This window comes from Centruroides sculpturatus, unplaced genomic scaffold (genome assembly GCF_000671375.1).
Source record: "Centruroides sculpturatus isolate CEXI.00-Female unplaced genomic scaffold, Cexi_2.0 scaffold1484, whole genome shotgun sequence".
Classification (NCBI taxonomy): Eukaryota; Metazoa; Arthropoda; class Arachnida; order Scorpiones; family Buthidae; genus Centruroides; species Centruroides sculpturatus.
This window is the reverse complement of record NW_019385665.1, coordinates 155,861-179,408: the sequence shown is the minus strand read 5'-3', so window position 1 is coordinate 179,408 and position 23,548 is coordinate 155,861. Positions and strand designations below refer to the sequence as shown.

General features: G+C 32.1%; 2 protein-coding genes across 2 annotated transcripts; one reads left to right on the top strand and one right to left on the bottom strand.

Annotated features, from left to right (window-relative positions):
* Window positions 1–281: 281 nt before the first annotated feature.
* On the bottom strand, window positions 282–1,391 carry LOC111641018 (ras-related protein Rap-2c-like). Its single transcript, XM_023387125.1, has one exon. It carries the CDS (start codon window positions 1,061–1,063, stop codon window positions 518–520), a length of 546 nt encoding a protein of 181 aa, XP_023242893.1. The 5' UTR covers window positions 1,064–1,391; the 3' UTR covers window positions 282–517.
* Window positions 1,392–4,493: 3,102 nt separating this feature from the next.
* On the top strand, window positions 4,494–9,006 carry LOC111641017 (disintegrin and metalloproteinase domain-containing protein 10-like). The gene is made up of 4 exons (XM_023387123.1): window positions 4,494–5,141; window positions 5,590–6,251; window positions 6,361–6,928; window positions 8,536–9,006. Exons 1-4 carry the CDS (start codon window positions 4,531–4,533, stop codon window positions 8,795–8,797), a joined length of 2,103 nt encoding a protein of 700 aa, XP_023242891.1. The 5' UTR covers window positions 4,494–4,530; the 3' UTR covers window positions 8,798–9,006.
* Window positions 9,007–23,548: the final 14,542 nt, after the last annotated feature.

The following is a 23,548-nucleotide window of genomic DNA, read 5'->3' as shown; positions in this document are numbered from 1 at the left end:
TACATCATACTTCTCCTTTAATAACAGTCATGCCAGTCATCTATTAACCGTTTTTTGGGAAAAAGTTTTGAATTGAAATTAACGTGTCTTTCGGTTTGCATCAGAAGTTTGTATATAGTTAATCGGGGCCTTCCGCCCCTACGGTTTCCATATCTGGTCTCAGATTTCATCTGTCTAATTTCATTCTTGAGATTAAGGAAAGACAGATGGACGAATGACAGTGATACTTTATAGTTCTACAATTTTTCTAAATTGCAGCCTAATAATTATCGCGGTTAGAATATATGAAGTACGTCAAGTATATATTTGCTTATCTAAATACAGTAAAACCTATGTAAACTGGAATCACATGATATTAAATATTTTTTCCTTGTTTGGCAGATTTCTGTTTTGAACATAGGAAATTGCTCCTTTCTGAAGAATTTTTCTGCTTAGGCAGGTTTCTGTTTTATTCAGATTCCGTTGAACAGATATATAACAGAGAAACTATTCTGAATTCAATTATTTATGACCGTTATTAGAGAACCGAACAGCAGCAGTAATTCTGTTTTTCTTTAGTAGGTGTGTAAATCATTTCTCGGATTATTTCGGCAAAAACCTCGTTAACATTGCACTTATTTTTGGCAGAAGATTCCATAAACGGACAGCCCCACAACTGTGCCAACCCCATTCCTTCCACGGGGGTTACCTCTCTCAGATTGTCCAGATCCATCTTGTTTCCGACTAGTAAAATCGGCACGCAATCCGTGTTCTTCACGCGCATGATCTGTTCCTTCATGTTTTTGATGTCCTGGAACGTCTGGTGATTCGTGATGCTGTAGACGACCACGAAACCCTGCCCGTTCTTGATGTAGAGATCTCTCATGGATGCGAACTGTTCGGTACCCGCGGTATCCAGTATCTCCAAGACGCAGGGCGCCGAATTCACCTCGATCTCCTTGCGGTATAAATCCTCTACGGTAGGGTCGTATTTCTCCATGAACATGCCGGAGACGAACTGGACCGTCAGGGCGCTCTTGCCCACTCCTCCGCTTCCCAGTACCACCACTTTAAACTCTCTCATCTCGGTTTCCGAGGGCGCCGCTAGGGGGATTATTACCTTCCTTTGACACACACACACCACAAGAAAACGGATTGAATACGAGTCGAAGGCCAAGTTTTGAGGTCGTTGAAAAATAACACAAATCCCACCCCTGTCACTAGTTGTGGGGTTTGGGGGCGGTAAAGATTTCTTACGTACTTTTTTGGGTAGAGTCCTGCCACCAGGTGTGTTTTATCGGACACACCGCCGTTTGCGATGAAATGGGTGATTAAGGCGCGAGGGTAAGAGTCACTTCGAAGTCCAGGAATGAGCCTATTAGTAGGAAGAATGCAGAATCAGATATAACCAATTTAAGGACATTTATTAACGTAAACGAAAGTTTAGAACAGAATTATAAAACCTGATTTTGGAAATTGCCTATTTTTTAACTCTACAACGAGGGGGTGCCTAACGGGGGTATTCGAATTTACGCGACTCACAACATACCAGGTAAACAAGATGTCTTCTCTCGTGACGTGGACCTTACGGCCAAGACTGCGGTTTCTGGTGTTTGCTGCACTTCGTCTTGTGCTTGTTCTTTTTTGAGTCGTCCTCTCTTGAACCACTCTTGCTCTGGTACTCGTCTGGTTTCACTCTCTGGATCTCTGTTTGTCTGATTGTGACTGCAACTTTGCAACTGCTGTTCTGTCACTCTCTCTCTAGCTGCTTTCTGCAACAACTCTCTCTGTGACGGCGTCTGCAACTCAACTGCCTTGGAGCTGTGTCTCCAACTGCTGACTATCTTACTGCCTCTTTTTAACTCTCTTTCTCTGACTGAACTGTGTTCCCTCTCTAACTGAACTTTCTCTGGTTGGAGCTCTTCTTTTAAACCCTTCCAGCAAGAGAAAGTTCATCATTGGGTGATGATTCATTGGCAGTGTCATTATTGTAGCTGAGGCAGTGTTTTCTTATTTGGTGATGATGTCGAGCTTTCATAGAGTCATCTCTGAGTTGGTGTTTTCTTATCTCTGAGTTGACATGACTCATCTTTGCTCTTAGTCATTGTTCTTTGATTGCTTTGATTAAGTTCTTCATTTAATATGTAAACATTGACGAAAACAAAGGGGGAGGTGCGATGTTCCCTATTTCTATATATATCCTTTATAATTTTTGATTATTTAATTGCTCCTTCCTCTATTCATTGGCATGTTGTGAGATTTCTGATAGTTGGATAATAAACCGTTTTATTCTAATTAATTTAAGTTGATATTAAAATTTGGAAAGGGGAATCCCTAGATTGGTAAAATAGGCAAATTTCCTCCTACAACTTCGGTTGTTATTCAAGATACAGTTAAGGTTCACGCGAATACATAATTAAAAAAGATATAAAGTAAATAAACAAAAATTATTACAAATAAGTTTACAAATATATATATTTTTGGAGGGGAAGTGGTGGTCTTCACAAATGTGTTCCATATTTTTTTCTAGAAATTGATTTTATATTTTTTCGTAAAATATAATAAATTAAAGGAAAACTTGAATAAATATATCTAAATAAAAGCATCTAAAATGTAAAAAAATTGCACCAAGTAAAAAATTATGACAATTTAGATGTCTATCAAAATTTTTCTTAAGAGTTTTTCTTTGGTAAAGATAAACTTTCGATTTAAATTTGCTTTGGCGCTTTAAAGCGAAATATAGAAAATAATAATGAAAATCCTGTGGGTTAAGCTTCATGCGCCAAGCTTACCTTTGCTAAAGAAAAACTCCTAAGAAAAAAATTTGACTGTTATCTAAATGTCATAATTTTTACTTGGCTCAATTTGTTTACGTCTCAGATGTTTCTGTTTCAATTTGAATTGTTTTTGCTACTTATTGTGATATTATACAAAGATCTAAGGCGATGACGTACAGTCTTGTCGAGTCAACGACGGCCACAAACCGAACGCTTTTAATTGGCCTATGTTGTTAGTAACATCGTTATAAAAAGTTTTAATTTGCATAAGTTAGATAAGCCTTTTATTATTCTGGATAACATTTTAAATAAAAATCGTTCGTTTCCATGCAAGTTTATTCTTTACAGCGTAAAATAAAGCATTAGAAATAAAATAACCTCTCTGGGAACCCAATTGAACTTTGACCTATCGCCCCTAAAGTTACGTCAGCATCTCACTCATAACCATGCTTAAGTTTAAAATTTGAGCTATACAGACCTACTATTTTTCTCCGGGAGCGTCAGAAATGCAGGATAAAGAAAAAAAGAAGAAAATACATCTGTTTTGGCAATTTTTGCACTTTTCGATTGCTTATATTTCGGCAACCCCTTTATAGAAAAACTTGAAATTTTGCACAATATCTAAGAAAACAATTATCTTTAGTAGGAATTATTTAGGCTTCTAGAAAGGAAAAATTAATCCTCGAAAATTAGCAGCTCTGATTCCTTTGTATAGTCAGTGAGTTTTTCACTTGGCTCAGAGACTCTCGATAGTACATATTTATAACTGTTATTTTATTCATTTCATTAAAACTAATTTATTTTCAATTATTTTTTCTCTATAAAATTACTACCAGCTTTGATAAAACTTTAAAATGTAAAAGCAACAATAGAAAATTAACTAAAACTTTCAATCTATAATTATGCATTTCATGAACTGAAAGGTCTCTATAGAATAATTTCTAATACATAGTGAATACTTTCAAGATGAACAGTACAAAGTAAATTTGTGAAAAGGAAATGCAAATACAAAATCTAAATGGTCTGCTCTTCTGGAGGTCTTTCTATGGGATATCGATCCCTATTTAAGTGTTAAGATGGATTTAAATTTTTGCTGCAGGTAATAACTTAAATTTTACTATAATACCCTTCTTGACTAGTTTAAATTGCTTCGTCATTTCTAGACGTATCACACCGTCATCACACACAAAACCAGTCTCAATATATCTATTTTTAATAGAAGATGGGTTCGAAATGCATATTATTAAAAATAAATTGATATATTTGAGGCTGGTTTTGTGTCTGATGTCGGTGTGATACATTTAGGAATAAAGAGGCTCACCAATACAACTTAAATTTTGCTTTAGAGATGTGTTGAAAACCCCGAAAAAGTCTTCATGGACTGCACTTTGGTGAGGTTCGAAGGCGCAAATCTAAAACCAGTATCCAGGGGTTTTATTTATTCACTTGGTCTCAGGTGGGTAAACTTTAGAGAGAAGACATCATGCAATTTAATATTAAATGAGAATGAATTGAAACCTTTTATCTGCTTTTGCTATATTTGTAATTTTTAAACACTTCAAAGTAAACAAATTTTGCTTTATATTTAACAGTTTCGTTTCATATAAATCTCTGTTAATAAATTTTGATAAACAATTTAAATAAATGCAATTTTTTGTTAATTAATTGAATGATTTTCAATTTTAAATTGCGTATTCCAATTATTTTCAAAAACATTTGATTCGAAGCGGTAACAAATTCGAACATATGCTTGATTCGTTGAAATTTTTCCATAATGCATCGAAATTTATTAATTTTATTTCTAATACTGATCGTTTATCAAATTGTGACTGATGAAGAATCTGCTATTGAAACTAGTAATTATCAGTTAAGAAACGTGAAAGTCATTGAATACAAACCGATTTCTGGAGGTCTGTTGATAATGGTACCGAGAACATCCTATAAGTTTCGTTTTCGACTACAAAAGGATAAATCGAAGTTTCTTGCAACAGCTAATGTATTTATCTACGTAGACGATAAAATTAAAACATATACTCTTTCTGAAATACCAGGATCGACTATATACCAAGGAGTATTAAAGAATGAAAATAGATCATTAATTATTGGTTATTTTTACGAACATCAATTTATAGGAATTTTTCAGCATGGTTTTAGCACGTATTACTTGGAGCCAAAAAACGAATATTCTTTTAAAAAGGACGATAAAACTTCCATTATGTATAACGTCAAAGACATAGAATTAAGGCCATCTTACCCGAATGGGAAGTTAATGTGTGAAGTAAGGAAAAATGTAGGACATCTTAAAATGAAACCTTTCCGAGAAGATTATCATGTCGATACTACAATACAGAATTACAATTTGTTGAATAACAACTTACGAATGAGGTGAGTTTATAATATTTTACTTAAATTTTGAAAGGGACAACAAGCTTAAAACATTATCTATATTAATTTTTATATCTCTTTAAATAAGAATACAGTATTACTAACATTTAAACAATAATATTGTTATATTAAATATACTAGTTGTACAGTATATTAAAATCGATTACATGAGTAATTAACATTTACTTACTCGTGTAATCGATTTTAATGTAATGTTTGTTTTAATTCTAAGTAAATTTAGAATTAAAAAACATAAATAATTATAATTTTGATTAGTATGTAGTAAATAGAAAAAGTTCATCTTTTGTGGCTCTCCTTCACTTCATGATTCACTTTCAATGGTGAATCATGAGAGTCACTCGATCATTTTTTGGTTTATGATGCAATTCACGATCAGTTTTCAGAAGATTATTTCTTTACGTTGTTTATTTTCTTTTGTTGTTTTCAGACAAACAAAAACATGCTCGTTAGAACTCGTAGCAGATCATACATATACCGAATATATGGACTTTAATCGTGCCAAAATCATCGCAGAAATGCTTTTATACATCAAGATCGCCGATTACATATTCCGAAATACTGATTTCGACGGTGACAAAGAAGATATCGCATTCAACGTTCAGAAAATTACCATATTCGAAACCAAAAATCATTCCCGTAATATATTCGGAATGGAAACCAAAGATTATAAGGAATTTCTACAAAGCTTGACGAAGTATCATCATCCATATTGCATGCTAATCTGCTTCACTCACAGAGATTTTTGGACAAATAATCAATGCGCAGTTTCCAAAATCAATAAGATTGGAGGAATCTGTCCCGGACCGAAACCATTAGAAAAGAATAATAACGTTGGTTTTGTTACCAATTTAGAAAACAAAGAAATTATTCCTCGATTTAGAATACCGTTAAATTTAGTACACCAACTGGGACATGCATTCGGCTGCCGAGACGATCCTGAAGATAATCAATTTTGTAGTCCTGGTGATTTAAATCCCAGACATGGAAATTACATCATGCATCCGAATATATCGTATGGTGCTTTCAAGAACAATTGGAAATTTTCTACCTGTTGCAAAACCACTGTAAAGAACTTCATACAGCAATCAAGTAAATATTCTAAATGTTTTATAGTTTAATATTATTTATGAAATGAATTAAAATCTATTTATATTTGTCCACTATAAATTTAATTTTATATTATTATTTTTCTAATTAGGAATAAAAACGTGTTTGTTGAGAAGAGAGTTATCGAATTGCGGAAATGGAATCGTAGAAGAAGGAGAATTGTGTGATTGTGATTCTTCAACAGAAAATTGCACAGCTGTTCACAAATGTTGCAGAATTAATGAATATCCGTCTCAGTGTACACTGAGAAATGGCGTGCTTTGTTCACCTAGCAAAGGACAATGCTGTGACGACAATTGCGATATTATAGAATATAGCAAAAGGCAATCATGTTTCAGCAACATAGAATGCTTTAACGCTACTACGTTTTGCGATGGAATTTCTTCATTTTGTTCTGGTTTAATGCAACCAGACGGGACGCCTTGCAGACAAAATTCTCGAACCTGTCACAAGGGACAATGCAAAAGCAATGTCTGTCTCGATCACAATATGAAGCCTTGCCAATGTAAGACTCGTCATTCGGAATGTCATATTTGTTGTATGAATGAAACGAATACATGTCGAAGCGCAAAAGACTTCCAATTTTTTCCATCTAAAGACGAACTTTATTTGAAAATTCCAGGAACTTCTTGTAATAATGGATACGGGATATGTTCCAGGTGAGTTTTAGTAAATGGTAAATTTATATATAATCCGAAATTATATCAATTATAAGTAAAAGTTATCATAAAATTTTAGTTTATTCTCACAGAGTGACTGGGTGGATCATTCGTAAAAAGTCCAGCAACGAGTTGCCTAATTTTCCTAGCTCTTTAAATAAGAAAATTGTCTCTAGCGCCATTTGTTTTGAGATTTTATTTGAAACACTTTTATATTATTTACTAGTATGGAATGGTTAAAAGCTTAAGTTTAAAAAGAGAGACGAGTTTTATAAAAAAAAAAAAAAAAATTGCAAATGCTAATATTGAATAAAATATTCATTATGTCCTTCCCCACTGGAAAATGGCCGGATGCTGAGCGGTCAAGGTGGCAGCCTATTGCTCTGGGGAACCCGGAATCGAATTTTCCGGGGAGTGATCCGACCGAATATTTCGGCTTCCGTCCCTTACCACTCGGCCGCCCCATTTTGGGACTGGCCGAATGGGCTTCTTGTAAAAGGCCCTCTTAGTGCCCACAGGGCGGGAAGAGTTTAAAAAAAACGCACTCGAAAAAATAACATACAGCTTCCTTTTTCTTTCACCTTCCGATCTTTAACACTAAATTTTTAGTATAAATTCTAGAAATAAAATTTACAAACAATTAAAAAATGTTGATAAATATTTCCAAATATTTTAAATTAAGCGTATTTAATACGTATATTATTCATTTAGCTATGTACACTACATGATATTTGACAATGCTGCCTGTGAAGGTAGCCTTGTCAAATATCATGTACTGTACATAGCTAAATGACTGGACTGGCTACCTTTACAGGCACGCCTGTCCAGACACCCGATCGCGTGGATGACAGAGCTATCAGTTTTTTCTGTCTTTTCCACGCGTTTTTTTTTCTTTTTATGCACACGTTTAAGTATAACGGACAGGCGCGCCTGTAAATTATACCTGCCACGAATACCGGTACTCGTGTACTCGGGTTTAAGGACGCGTTTAGAAATTCTATTATTATTCATAAATCTGCTGATATATCAATACTAAACTAGATCAAAGACGTTATCCATTTGAATAAAATGTTCGAAAATAAACAAACTGATAAATAACTGATTACAACTGATGAATGTACAATGGCGCATATAGAAATATGGCGCCCAAAACTATTAGGTCTACTTTTGCACTGAATGATTCTAATCTGTAGTTTTAATTCTGAACTAATTTTATCCTCTACAAATTTTTAATTACAGAAATCGTAAAAAACCAATTTCTTGTTTAGAATCTGTACAATAAAATGTAATTTTCCTTACCCAGCTCGCTTCGCTCACCCACTATCCTCGCGAGAATAGCCCTCTTTGAAAATACCCTAATCGTTTCGCTTCCTTCGCTCAATCCCATTGCATTTCGTTTTCCACTCAACTTTATCTCCATTCTCCCAATGGCTTCTCTCTCTTGTTTCCAATATAAACAATTCGTAACAAAAATTTCGGGTGCTTCATTGATTTTCGATGCTGCTGTTTCTAATTTTTTCCCAGTAACGAAAGTGTCGTAACGATTTTAAGCTAACAATTTTATAAAGAGTAGAAATGTTACTTATTACTCGTATATTACCTTACAGAAATGGATCTTGTATACGTAAAACTATATGGAAGATGTATAGCACTTGGAATTATCTTACACCTCTACCGTTCCTACTGGTTATTGTTGTTGCCATAAGTTGTTATCACAGTAATCAACATAAAAGAGCGAGTATAGTGTTATTAATGAAAAAGTATCCTTTAAGAAAGAAGGGAGGAAAACCCGAAATTAAACGGAAAGTAAAGAAACCTAGAAGGAAAATAAAGAAGATAAAAAATAATGTGTTAAAACCTAAAGAATAATTTTCATTTCTTGAACGTTACAACATTTGAATAACACGACATCATAAAGAAATATTGCACACTTGAAATACATCATAAAGGAGTATTGCACACTTCAAATACATAAAAAAAGCGAAAGAGTATTTAATTGTATTTTGCAATGTTTCAGTGATGAAACTAACTTGAACTTCTTTTATATACAGTTATGTGTTTCGTGATTATGTATTTAAATTTACATCTATAAATTAAATAAACATTGAATAATATTTGTGTGATTAAATAAATATAAAACAAAATTTATCAATTAAATATAGTTAAATAAAACATTTTTAGTTTTATTCTTGAAATGGGTTCTTTCGATATTTTGAATAAAATTTCTTTTATTTACTCCGGGTTCTCACTATCAATGAGGCGATTAATGATTTCCTGAGGTATCCTTTGCCAAGCTGCATCCACTGCGGCACGCATGTCGTCTATGGTATGTGGCAGTGGACCCCGGTGCACCTCACGTCGGATGAAGTCCCGCAGATGTTAGATGGGAGTGAGATACGGCGAGGCTGCCGGCCAGGAAAGGATATAAATTTCGTTCAGGCTGGTGAGAGTTTGCCGTGCGACGTGCGGTCGCGCATTATCTTGCTAGAACGCCGTGTCGGGTGAGGCCTGCATCAGTGACCGAACCACAGGCTCCACAATTCTTGTGACATACTGGTCCGCTGTCAGAGTACCGAAAATATGCCCCAAAATCACGCTTTGGGAAGCATCACGTTTACTGATTGAACGTGATGCTTCCCAAAGCGTGATATTTGATTTGGGACCGGGGAAACGCTCGGCGAAAAGAACTGGCACGTATCTTTCCCCGGGATACACCATATCCGTATACTGCCGTCATTCTTCCGCAGACAAAAGCAGGATTCATCCGTAAACAATACCCAATGTGAATAAAATAGGGCAGATAACAAAGAATTTGAATTAATTATTGAACTTAATTAAAGCAAGCACCGCTTAACTCCTGGAGTCCATATACAACGGACGTTCCTTAAGATTATAATAGAGCTGAAAAATTCGTTGCCTGTAACTGTCCTATGTTTATATATATTTAAATACGTAAATGCTTATCCTATGTTAATAAATACTTGCCGTATACCCCTGATATACCAGCATGTCGGTTTATCCCAGAGGAATGCCGTCATGCCGATTTAAGTGAGTCATGCATCGTTATCGTTTTGTTTAATGCACCTTTCTAGAAGGTGCATTAAACAAAACGATAACGATGAATTAAAAACTTTAATCAAAGTTTTTAAGTTCAAGTTCTTGCACTTTAAATAATAATTTAAGTAAGTAATTTAAATAATAATTTCAAGTTCTTGCACTTTAAATAATAAGTTCAAGCACTTTAAATTAAAAACTGTAATCAAAGTTTTTAATTTAAAGTGTTTGAACTTATCATTAAACACACAAACTATTTTAAAACGATACACATATAAAAAATTAACAAATCATATGCAAAAACTTAAGTTTTTTAGTTTTTGAACAAACATTTCTAACGTTTTAGTGTTTTTTCAATGTTTTTATATGATGGTTCCCATTACTCCACGTGGCTGGGGCTCAGTGGAATGTTTTTTTTTTTTTTTTAATTAAGAAAATATAGAGAGATACAAATACTTTGATACATGCACTTTATTTCTTAGAGTACACTGTTTTCATCATTAAAATAACTTCTCATGATATTGTTAAGTTTTTTTTAATAATATGCAAAATATCTTAAGTGGGCCCCATTCCTCTACTTTCCCGGGAACTACACCCATTAAAATCGGCTTTATGTGAAATATGACAGAAAGGTGTTATTTGCCAGTCATTCCGCGAAAATACAGTGTGTTACATATAGCTTATATGAGTAATACGCATGTAAGATTTGTTTAAATGCACTTTATAATGTTCGGTTAAGAAATTAAAATTTTAATTTAATTAATTAAAAAATCCACCAACCTGTGACTTTGCGTAACTTTTCCGGAAAAAATATTCAGAATTGTGGTGGAGTCATTTTTGTTATGCTAGTTTTTTTAAAATCTCTATATTGTTAATTATTATAAAATTTCTCACTTTCTGTCATCCAATAAATCTATTTTATACAAAGTAATTTTTGCCGTGAAAATAAAAATTTTAAATTCAATTTAATGACTTAATCCTATTAATATATTTCTCACTATATACATTTTTAAGTAACAAAAGCATAGAATATACTGTGTTTTTGAACGCAGGGAAAAAATTAAATGTACGTAATGAAATTTTTCTTTATTAAATTACTTCTTAAATAATATTTTAGTATTTCTTTTTTTTTTTGTTTTTACTTTCGTGGAGCGTAAAAAAAATCAAAAAGTTCCAAGCGCCCAAATTGAGATTTTTGTATGGTTCTGTTGCTTATGAGAGTTCTCATCACTTACAAAGATGTCGCGACCCTGTCACAAATGGAAAAACTATAAATACAAAAATTGGATTTGACTGCAATTGTGATAAAAATCACTGCAGCTCTCAAACGGTCCTATGCACTTGGGACCTAGTGAATATCGTATCGAATTCTACGGTAACAAGAAAATCTGACCTTTTCTGCAATCCTACAATATAATGGGTTTCAAAACTTTTCATTATCACATTTAAAGTAATAATTTACTTTTTTAAAAATAATTTTTAAATGAATTCCATTAAATATGATCAATTTTTAAAGTAAACAAGGCAGAAAAAATTCTTTGTTAAGAATTTTTTGTTAAGAATAGAATTTACAGTGAATACAAAAAAATTCTTTGTTAAGAATTTTTTTCTATTCACTACAATGACACAATTTTGTTTTTGTTTGCAAGGCTGTAAACACGAGTAATTTTAATATTAAATAAAAAACTTACAGTAAACTTTAAAAATTTGAATAATTTTATTCATAAAAAATTTATACACGTGTAAATTATACATATTTAATTTAACAGAATTCTTTAAATTCTACAGCAAAGATTTTGCAGTCATCAATCACCGCATTATATTTTTAATATGCTTAGAGAAGAATCTGACGAAGATTGAACAGGAAATTTTATAGGAAAAAAACATTTTATACATTCTATAAGGCTAATTATATTTTCATTATACCTTAAATTTACCTTGAAATAGATTATCTGATAAATTTTTTTAAAATTTCATTAAAAAATTTTTCAGACTTGATTTTTACGAATATTTCTACTTCATTTTAATTTGGTAGATTTAATTACAATTTCAAAATGTTTGTTTTAAGTTTCATTAAATTTATTTTTAAATATAAAATAATATATAGGCTATAATTTGAAAATTTGTTTAAGGTTTGGTTTATTTCTTTATGGTAACGCGACACGTGGGCGATCTGCCGAATAGGATGCCCACCGGGAAAATTTTATATGGGAAACTGGTCCCAATTTACGTGTTAAAAACGTGAATAAAACCCGAAAAACTCCACATGGCCAGCCTGTTTACGAGGAGCGAATCCACGAATCCCTCCTTACCAGTTTTCGGTGGTGTTATTCACTCGGCCACTGATGGGCTCGTAAGTTTAGAAAGGAGTTACTTTGATGGCTAATCTGCCTGTATCTGAATTTTTATGTAGTCGTTGTAATATTTTCGATAAGCGTATTTATAAAACAGATAATAATAAAATGTTGATGAAAGATGAAGTTAAGATCATAGCCAAGTTGTATAATAAATTTTATATTGTTTCACCATATTTGTACCAAAAAGTTAAGGTGCCTGTCTCATCTCACTATTTAGGAAAGATGATTTATTATGAAGGGATGAGAAATGGAACTAATATCATATGTATTTTAATATAAGGAAAGTATATATTCCTATAGGCCTATAGTTCTAATAGCGTGTTTTTTATTTACAAGATACACTATTATTTTATTGTATTACACGTGTAAATATTGAATATGTTTTCGTTTAGATTAAAATGTTTTTTGTTTTCTGCAGACTTAATATTGTCTCTTTTGGTGCGATATCTTTAAAACTGATGAAAAAATATAAAATTGATAAAATGTTATTTATTCTACCATATCATATACAGTCGACCCCCCTATAACGTGGGCTCCTATAACGGAAATTCCTATAACGTAGCGAAAAAGTTGTAGCAATATTCGTATAAAGGAACTCCTAAAACGTCGTCGCTGACTCGTGTTGCGACAAGATTGATAAAATCTGGACCAATAGTGGATGACCAGCCGAACTACTTTCCGCCGTCCAGCGCCACGCTACGGATTGTTTAGGCGGCTAAATTGAGTTTGCTATCGTCTGTACAGTATTATATATTAATTATATATAAATTAGGTACGGTATATATAATTATATATTAACTTAATTTATTGTAACTTTATTATAATTATATATATGCTTTCTGCCGCCTGGCAACACGCTACGGAGATTTTAGGCTAGTAAGTTGAGTTTATTATCGTCTGTACAGTATGTAAATTAGGTACCGTAAGTCTAATACAGCACTAATTTTATACATTTCTTGTGAAAGAAACACTTCTTATTCAACGGCCATAAAAATTATTTATATTAATGATGTCTCCAAAGGTCAAGTTATTTTTATGCGAAAAATTCGTTATTAGAAATCGCGGCCGTCGTTTAATGTGCTGTTCCGCGATGAAAACCAGCTTTAAGCAACGGCGTAGTCGAACGGTACACACTCGGTAAGTAATCCTATAATTTTTTGTTTGTAGCATAGTTTATACAGATTATTCCCAAAAAATTATACGTGTTTTGGAAATGCTGAGTGGAATTAGTCTAGAATCGGTTAATTTTATAGAAGAAAACCTTTCAAACAGCCTTAGTCCGTAAACTTCACACCTGTCGGGCTGCGATTGGCTCATGTATTTAATGATTCCTACAACGTAAAATTCGATTAACGTGGAACGTATCTAAGCGTTATAGGAGGGTCTACTGTACGATTTTAACTTGTTACTAGCATTGATTTTTCCATATGCAACTTATCACAGTGCGTCATCTTACCAATCCTAGTAGGAGAGACGGCAAAAAAAGGAGTACAGTATCTTAAATATATTTGTCATGATTAATTTCTAAACAGCACTTTTTCTAAAGAGATTAACAATTATAGAATGTTTCACTATAATTCATTCATTGATGTGTGCCGTATTACTGGATATAGAGCGATTTTCCGAATAATTCATCTTGTTATATGAATTTCTTGTTATAAACCTACTAACTAGTCGTGTAAATAAACTATTAATTAAGCAATACGAAGCCAAGATAAAACGCAATCTTTTATAACAAATTAAATTAGCCATTTGAAAGTACACATTGCAAGCTATTTTTCTAAGTAGTCGCCATTCCTTTCTAAACACTTTTACAAAGGCAAACATTTCTTTCTGAAAAAATTTTCTACTTGATGATTTGAACAAGTTTTTGACTGCATTTTTAACTTTATAATTAATTGTGAAAGTATAAACTATCAAGATTTTTTTAAGAGGTCCAAAGTAAAAATCAGAGGGTGCTAAATCCGGACTAGGCGCTGAATAGTCCATTGTTTCCCAATGGAAGTAATGAACTGAAGTCTGATGTGCAAGTACGGCAAGTTGCATTATCGCGCAGCAATCAAATATTGCAGGCGAGTTAATTAGCGAATTGAGCTGAAAAACTTAAATAGAGCCAAGGAAAATCATTTTTGCTGACTTTTTATATCTGACATAAAAAATACAATTTAATTATATACAATAGACGGCATCATATCCGAGGTTTACGAAAAAACGAATTTAAAACAATTCTTAAACAAATTTACAAAAAAAATCTAAAACAAAAAATATAGTATTTAAAACAATTTTTTCTCCATTTTTATTTATCAAAAATGAGTTTCAGACTTCATCATCTTGAGTAGTAAAATAGCATCATTTACTTTAAAAGAATTCGTCCGTCATTCTCCATAAACTACAGGGCTTGGAATTTTACGTGAAGCTATAAAGATAACAGTTTCCTGGATAAACATCAACAACATCAATCAGCAATGATAACCGATGCAGAGTCATAGCTTCTGCATAATGATTTCTCAAGTTGCTGTTTTCCAAATCGTTAACCATAAAAGAACTGCATGATTCGCCTTTATTATACAATACTATAAAATGGTTTAAAACAATGCAATATAAGGGTTAAAAAGTTTTAAAAATGAAAATCGATAATAATACAGTATATAATCGTATAAATTTTATACTTTTTGTAAACAAATTTCCAGATTAATTGTGATCTTAAATGTTAATTTAGATGTTAAAATTTGAGATTTAGGAAATCTAACAAAATACATTGTATACTCTTTCAATATTTATATCATATTAAAACACATTTAATTCTTCTAAATCTCTCTTATAGTGTTAGACTACAATATCCTAAAAGTACAATTTCGATCGAGGGAAGTCAATCAATATAGTTATTTACATTAAAATTAATATAATATAATTAATTGGGCTGCAATTTGAAAAATTGTAGACCTATAAATTCCCACTTTCGTCCGTCCGGCTGTCTATTCTTAATCTCGAGAATGGTGTTAGATAAACTAAATTGAAGACCAGATATGGAAAGCGTAGTTTATTAAAGTTTTGCTTTTTTACTATAATAAAATAGTTAATTAATAATATAGTTTAAACAGGGAAATATTATATGTAACGAGAGATTCAAATCCATTAACTTTAATGATAATAATAACCGAAATTTTGAGAACCAAATAAAAGAAAGCACAACGCTATCTCTCACTTCTCCATTCCAAATCCAATAATCACAGCCATTGAGTCCCCACTTTTTTTAAACTTCATTTTTCATTTTTGGCTTTTCCGAAGTATTGACACAAAACGCCTTTTGTTCGTTCTCACCATAGATTCGCCCATGTCCGGCTAGTGGCAACAGACGGAGCCTGACATAAAAGAGAGTAGAGCTATCGAATTCAGTGAGATTCACCGTTAAAGATGCTTCATTATATCACAATAGGTCAATTGTAACATCACTAAATTCTATAAATGTAACAAAATATCAGCTGAGTATTGCATTTCGCTACATTAAGATATAATTAGATATTATTTTATTCAAAAACACTCAAAACGTTTATTAATCATATACGAATATTGTTTCAATGAAAACAATTCTAGCTTCTTGCAGCAGCGATAGGCTATGCTGTATTCATTTATTCAATAAACCAGTTTACGAGACGTATTATTAAAGTACATTTGATATTAGGCGTATAACCTCATGTTGTAATTACTTTTACATTTTAACTATTTAATTTTTCACTATACGGCTGCTAACAGAGGAAAAAGAGATCGAATCAAAAAATGACCCCCACGTTTTTACATTTTTGAAGTCAGAGGACCTTGATACGTCGTGAAATGCAAAAGAAAAATAAAGTGGGTGTTTTCTCTATGTATGAATATTATTTTGTATGGGAGGCACGATTTTGTTTACCCAGTTTAATCTAAATAACTCCTGTGTCTTTCGTCAAAAATTTCTGAAATTTTGTAGGGAGATCCGCGTATTAGGGAGATTGATGCTGTTAAATTTTTGTAGTTAAAGGTTGAGGGATAGGAAGACAGAGGGATGTCATATGCCATATCTCGAGTGGGGTCGGACTTTAAACATTTTAAAATTAATAAATGATTTTATTTAATATAATATTAAAACTTTATTTATATTCTACTTTTATGAATTATTTTTTTCAAAACACTGAATTGTATATGAAATTTAATTAAATATTTATTATGAATATAGAACATTAATTGTTTCCGTTGTTAACAGAAACAATTAATTTCCTCTAGTCCTCACCACGTGGCTGCCACCAATGTGAACCGATGTTGATGTGCTGATGGCAGGATATGTAGCAGTTGCTGTGCATGCAAATTTGCTTCTTCTAGTCATCATCCAATGGTAAGAGACAGCTTTCTGTGGTGAGGGACATTTTTCACATTTAGATGATAGGAAAAGACACTATTGCAGCTGCTTTTACTATGACCTGGTAGTCTGTTTGGGGCGTCGAGAGGCTGACTCCGTGAACGTGTGCCCTGACGTAATCACTTCCCCAACACTTGCTCACATCAGTTCAGAATGGTCTAGATCAGGGGTCGGCAACCTGCGGCTCGCGAGCCACATGCGGCTCTTTAGTTCCATACGCAAATATTATTTATTTTATAAAAACAAAAACATTTAAAAATCGTTCTGAATCGATTAACAAGGATTCGGCACCGATTCTATCTCTCAGCCACTTGTACTCGCTTTTCATCGCACCCCTCCCCCGTGACACGCGTCGTCACTGTCGTCAGTCCGTCGGAAGCTCTCGAATGACGCCGTCGTCGGATGTTTCTATGAGGTTTAATTCGCTTTCGACGCAAGACAATTCTGAATAAATAGATTAGTTTTTTTTATCAAAAACTTTATTTATGCGAGTACTATTTATTGTTGGCAAGAAAAAATTTTGTGGCTCTTTAAAAACTTTGAAATTTTGTAAATTGTAATTTTTGGCTCTTCCGACTCAAAAGGTTGCAGACCACTGGTCTAGATGGTAAAAATTATCGTAAATTCAATATTTCAAATTAGTAACAACACTACTAACAGAATACGTACAGGACTGCTAGTTTTTTTTTTTAAGGCCTCTTCCCGCTCTGAGAGCACCAAGAGGCCAATAACTATCAATGAGAAATGTAAAATGTTTTCTACTGTTTAATGTGAAGAAGGAGTGAAACGTATACATACTATTTAAGGGAGTGTTGCCTGCAGAGCAAGGGTGCTGTAAAGGTGTTAAGAGAAACCTGCCAACATTGTTAGGGGATGATTGGGATAGGACAGAAACAGTTCAATGAGAATAGCAGAGAAATAATATACTCCTGCAGAACAATTTACTAGTCTTATGCTAATGCATTTGAGATAGAACACCGACCGGAAGAGGGCGCAAATACTTTTTTTTTTTTGCTCTAAATAGAAGGTTCTTTGAAGCGAATTCGAAGAGAATTAATGCAAAAGAAACAGCAAAAGAAATAAATATATGCCGTCTCTACTAAATTGGGCTATTGGACTACGGAATTGGCTACGGAATTGGGCTAGAAACCAGACGCAACCAATCACCAGAGAGGCGTGTACAGTGTTTGTTGGTACAGATGTGAGTGCAAGTAAGCAGGAAAAGTTTGGTTATTGAATGCAAAAATGTTTCTAAGAACTGGTGCCTGGATGAAAACCAACCAATGTGACCTATCTATAATTACTTAATAATTAATGCCTACCTCGGGAACCACTAGGTTTTTTTTTTTTTTTAATAAATAGATTGCACTACAATCACGCTGAACACACATAAATAGAACTTATTTTTAAGGGGAGGTATGGGTGGGGGGTGGCTTGTGGGACTTAAAGTCCCAGGATCCTGGTTATTTCTATCAGGTTGCTGGAGGGAGTCAATGTGGTGATTTTGCTGCTGGATGATTTGATTAAAATTTTTCTCGAGCTCCTGGATCAAAAAGCTTACTCCAGCCAGGCTTTGAATGGCTTTGTCTTTAAGTTCTGTCCGCATGTTACGGTTGGCCTCTATACACTCTTTGACGGTTAATAGCTTCTCTTTTATTCCTTCTTCTAGCTCCATGATGATGTCTTGAGACTTATCCATTCTAACTCTTTAGGTATTAATTTATTGGATTGACTTTAATTTTATTTATATACTATTCCTACTATTATTTATATACTATTCCTACTGTATTATTTTAAAACTTTACCTAACCCAAGCACCAGAATGAATAAAAACAGTTCCTCACAAAAACAGCAACACGTCTTAACAGAACACACTCCTGAACTGGAAATCCAGGACTGCTAGTTAACAATTAATTAACTTAACTATTATTAATTTTTAAAATTCACGATAATGATTCAATTTTTAAAATTTCTTGTATTTATAACAGTGTCGGACGTTATACTTCTATCTTGGCAACTTAGATTAAGTTCTTTTCCATCTGTATATTGTCGTATTTTATTACTCAAACACTGATGCAGTCGGTCGTAAAAACTTGTGACGAAATCTTTACAAGTGCTAATTTGAACACTATTTTTAGCAACTCTTTCGTGTTATTTTTAAAATAATTCGAAAAATTTATATAAAACTTCGAAGCAACTTTATATTTTCAATAAAAAAAGCAATTTTCAAATAGGTTAATTTTTCAAAATTAGATCAAAATAAAAACTTTAACTTCTAGAACTAGGACAAAGATTCATTTGACAACATTTATACTCTGAAGATAAATATATAAGTTATACAGTTGTGAAATATATTAACAACAGGGAAAAATCTAAGAGAGAAAAAGTCTACAAGAGAAATCAATTTGCTAATGTTTCATTGCATTCTCACAATGTGATAAGTAACACATCAAGAAGACACCAAGATTTATGTTCGTGTTTCTTCCTTCCCGCATTATCTCAACATCTAAGAGTCAGTTGGCTTGATGAGTTGTTATCTCTCTCTTTAATATATACATACATCATCTATTAATCATTTCTATCGTGCCATTACTTATTTGATCCTTCACCTTCAATCTCTCTCTATTGTTTATTTTTAATAAGTTTTCTTTTTTCAGACTATACCAAATATACTCACTACACAGACACGTTAACTTATTCTTGCTTCTTTTATTTTTTTTTGTAATATTTTTACTCGTTCTGGTTGTCTGATATTCTCATTTTTTAGTTTCTTTCTTAATAATACCGCCATTACTCATTTTGTTATTGTCATTTCTGACCTTTCCACCTTTTCTTTTCTTTCTTAATATATCTGTTTAATGCTACATCACAGACTTGATTACTGTTCCATTTATATTATTGATATATAAAAGTATACGTATAACAGAAAAAATATTAAAATAATTTAGTTTTAATTAACTTAATGGGTAAAATAAATATAAAAGATTTTAATTATTTATTTCATGAAAAACATCTTTAAATGACAACTGCCTTTTTGATAAGTTTTCTCTAAAATATGAATTTTAATTGAATTAAAGTTAATAAATAATGGTTAATTAATTTATCTAATTTTAATTTCATTTATAAAATATATAAACCATTCATTAATATAATTCAAAAAATTAAATGCTTGTTTCTAAATTCCTGTCCAAGGTATTGGCTATTATTATCTATATAATTTCTTTAAGAAAATATAAATTTTTAGCAATGAAAATTTATGAAATACTTTCTTACAGAAGAAATTGATTTCAGAAACTCGACATTAAAAATTCTTTATACTTCTTCGTAAATCTTCAGGCTATTAACTTTTCTCTAGTTTATTATTCTTCTTATTTGATATGATACAGAACGGAAAAGAAATTTATAAATGCAGACATTTTATATAAAAATAAGTCTTGAAGCTAATGAGAAATATATGAAAAAATATTTATCATTGATAATACCCATGAATAATATTATTTTAAAATCCAAAAAAATTTATGAGATAATATCAATATGAATAATTTAAATTTTCTGTATATTGCAGAAATATTTTTTTTATTTATAAAGAAGTTAACTCGTACTGCAAGCCGGTGGATCCTCTGTGTTTCTGCATCTTTCCATCGGACCAGATCATCCCTGATACTTTTTTCTTGCATTAGTCTTCTTTTTTTCCTTTCTCCCTTCTCTTCCTCCTCCTTCTCTTCCTAGCTTAAACATTTGAGTAGGTGTTCGTTTTCTTTCTTCTTCTTCTTGTGTACTCTAAAAATCTATATCGTAGAACTCTAATTTTACTACCTAATTCCTGGCTGAAAAACAAAAATTGAAATTTGAAGAGATTATGATAAAATATATATATATCTTGCGTTTACCAATGGTCCGCCTCGTTAAAGGTACTGTACAATCGCATAGAATTTTGTGGATTTTACGTGTCTACGGTTAAAATAGAGAACAGTTTCATATAGAAAGTCCTCAGAAGTCATTCTACTCCTGGCAGATCGCCCGTGTATTGTTTTGCCATATACCATCAATTCAAATCTTCGAGAAATTTAATACAATTAAAATTTTCATTTTTGTATTTTAAATTTAAAAATTCAACCAAAAAAATCGCAATTCAAAAATTACCTGCGCAGGAAATTGAACTTCGCCCAATTGCTCAGAAATTTTTATCTCTTTTATTGCGTCTTTTATACCTTATGAAATACATTACTTTGAATTTAGGATGTTAATTAGCACTAAGATATTTATAGAAACAGCTAAGTAGACTGAAAAAATCGATATCATCAAAGTTTTTAGTGTATTACGAGTGTTCAATATATATTTTGTCATATTATTTATTAAATTTTTCTCTTAGAAAAGATATGTTTACCTTCTACATAACAGATAAATGTTAATCAATGTAAAATAACAAACGAACATAAGTAAAAGGACAAAGGCAGCTAAGGTGTTAGCCTACAGCTCTATCGAACCTGAGAGGTAAAATAACGCCTGGAAGTTTTGAGGCAGCCTGTCCCGGATATGATCCTGATCATCCGGTCGACATATCGTATGCCTAGCATAACTTGCGATTGGCTTGAAAAAAAGCTCTTGTAGTGTCCATAGGACGAAGAGTCAAAATAATAAAACAACAGAAAAATAAACAAAAGCAACAATAAAATAAAGTTTTAAAATTCTGAAATGTAGTGTTTCTTCATTTGAAAGCTTACTCGGCTTGTAGGTCTATTTTATATGGAATGATCATAATTAAAAAGTAGATATTTAGAGCTCTCTGTGAATGAATTATTGAACGAATGCCAAATAAATTCTATATAAATACTGTCCTGAGTAAGGGGTTGCGATTTATAGAAAAAAAAAAAAATTACTTTAAGCAGAGTCAAATTTTGCTTTAACAGCAAAATTAGGCACTGCTTTCTCTTAATGTGAATTATTGGGATGCAATGCTCAAATTGCAGACCTGTAAACTCCCACTGCGTCCGTCTGCTTGTCTGTTCTTCGTTAATGTCGAGAATGGAGACCCAGATTAACTATATGCAAACATACGGTCTGAACCGGAATCAACGGAATGAAGTAGAAGACCGCATCACTCTGTTGTTTTCAGGAAAAATCTAACGTAGAGGGACATGACACTACTGAAATCAAGAGCATACATTTTAAACTTAAATTAATTTAAAATATGATTTATAAATTTATTGTTATATTATTAGAAACTATTGTATGTTTAGTCTAAGTTTTGTTGCTGCTCAATATAATTTTTCCAAGATAAAAACAATAATTGATTTTATGAATATTTTAAAATCAAACGACTAAATATAAATAATTCAGAATGTAAGATTTAATCCATAAAAATTTATTTATTTAAAAAAAAGTAATAAAATAAATCTGAGATAAATTAAGGTATTTTGTTATACGTGAATAACAATGAATTGCAAAAGCAGAATCGATTAAAGTCTTTTCTCCATCTTAAAGAATTGTCAATTTTTTTTGTATCTCATTTATTCAATTCTCTTCGATTTTTTGCCAGAAATTTTTGTAACGAGTATTAAGCAATCAATTGTTTAATGTTTAAACAGATGTTTATTCATCTTAATCCGAAAATAAGAGAAGTTGCAGAAGATTATGTATATGCAGAAATAGAAAGAAGCAATCTCAGATTGCCTTACGGTTTCAGTCATCATCAATATTGTCGTCATTCTGATCGTCACCATCATCGTCTAAATCATCATCCTTTCTAGGTTCTTAAGGCTGGTTTTTAAATCGTAAAATAGTCTAGAAACAGAAAACAAAAATGGAAAAGTGAACTTTTAGAACTTTCCGTTTACCATAATCCAAACAGAAACTTTAGAGTAGAAAATATTGAATACTTCAACTTCCGTTTCTGTTAGCATCTACCATCGTGTTATGATCAATAGAAAAACATAACAGTTATGACATAGTGGTGAGGATTTATATCTTGCTTTATCTAAAAAAATGGCAGACTATTCGAAAGAGCAAGACAAAGCGAAGAATTGGAATTGTTTTTAGAAGAGATCAAGAAGTATTCTTTTTTCTGTAATAAAATAGACAAACAATATAAAAATGTCAATCTTAAGAGGACAATATGGTCAGCTATTGTAGACTAATTGTTACAACCGATTTAATTCTGCTTGAGATATTCTGGAATTATGGAAATAGAATAGAAAATGAAAGAAAAAGAAATCTAGTTTCACGGTAACGGGCAAACCTGCCTTCATACCAAATTATTTGATTCGAACTTTTGCTATATTTTCTTTGGCCGTCTTTCTTTCTTATTCCTACAGTATAGTGATTCAAGATCTTTGGGATTCTATTTCTCTTAACAAAGGAATATTTATACTGTGTACTTTCGAAACTACTTTTTCTTCTTTCTCATCTATTCAAGAACGTATTGAGTCTCTTATGAATTTACCTATTCCATTGGTTCCTGTCTCGTGCTTTTGTCCAAATTTGATACATTTCAGAAAAGGTTGTTCCAGAAAAGAATTTCGCCCAGGTAATTCGGAATTTTCAACTTTGCCTTTTTTTTCTTTCCTTTTCTATTCAACAACACGTGGCAAATGTCTTGGTTCTATCCAAGAAATGTAGCCAAAGAAATTGTTGTTCAGTGTTGTTAGTATTGATATCCTCTCACATTTAATATTTTTTTGTATTCGATTTAATGTATCCTATTTATTTTACAGTGGCATTTCAAATAATTTTTCCACCACCTCCTTTGTTCAAAAAGTTTTATGTTATTGTCATAAGGCTGAGTTATTTTAAAATATTACACTTAGAATTCTACTTTAT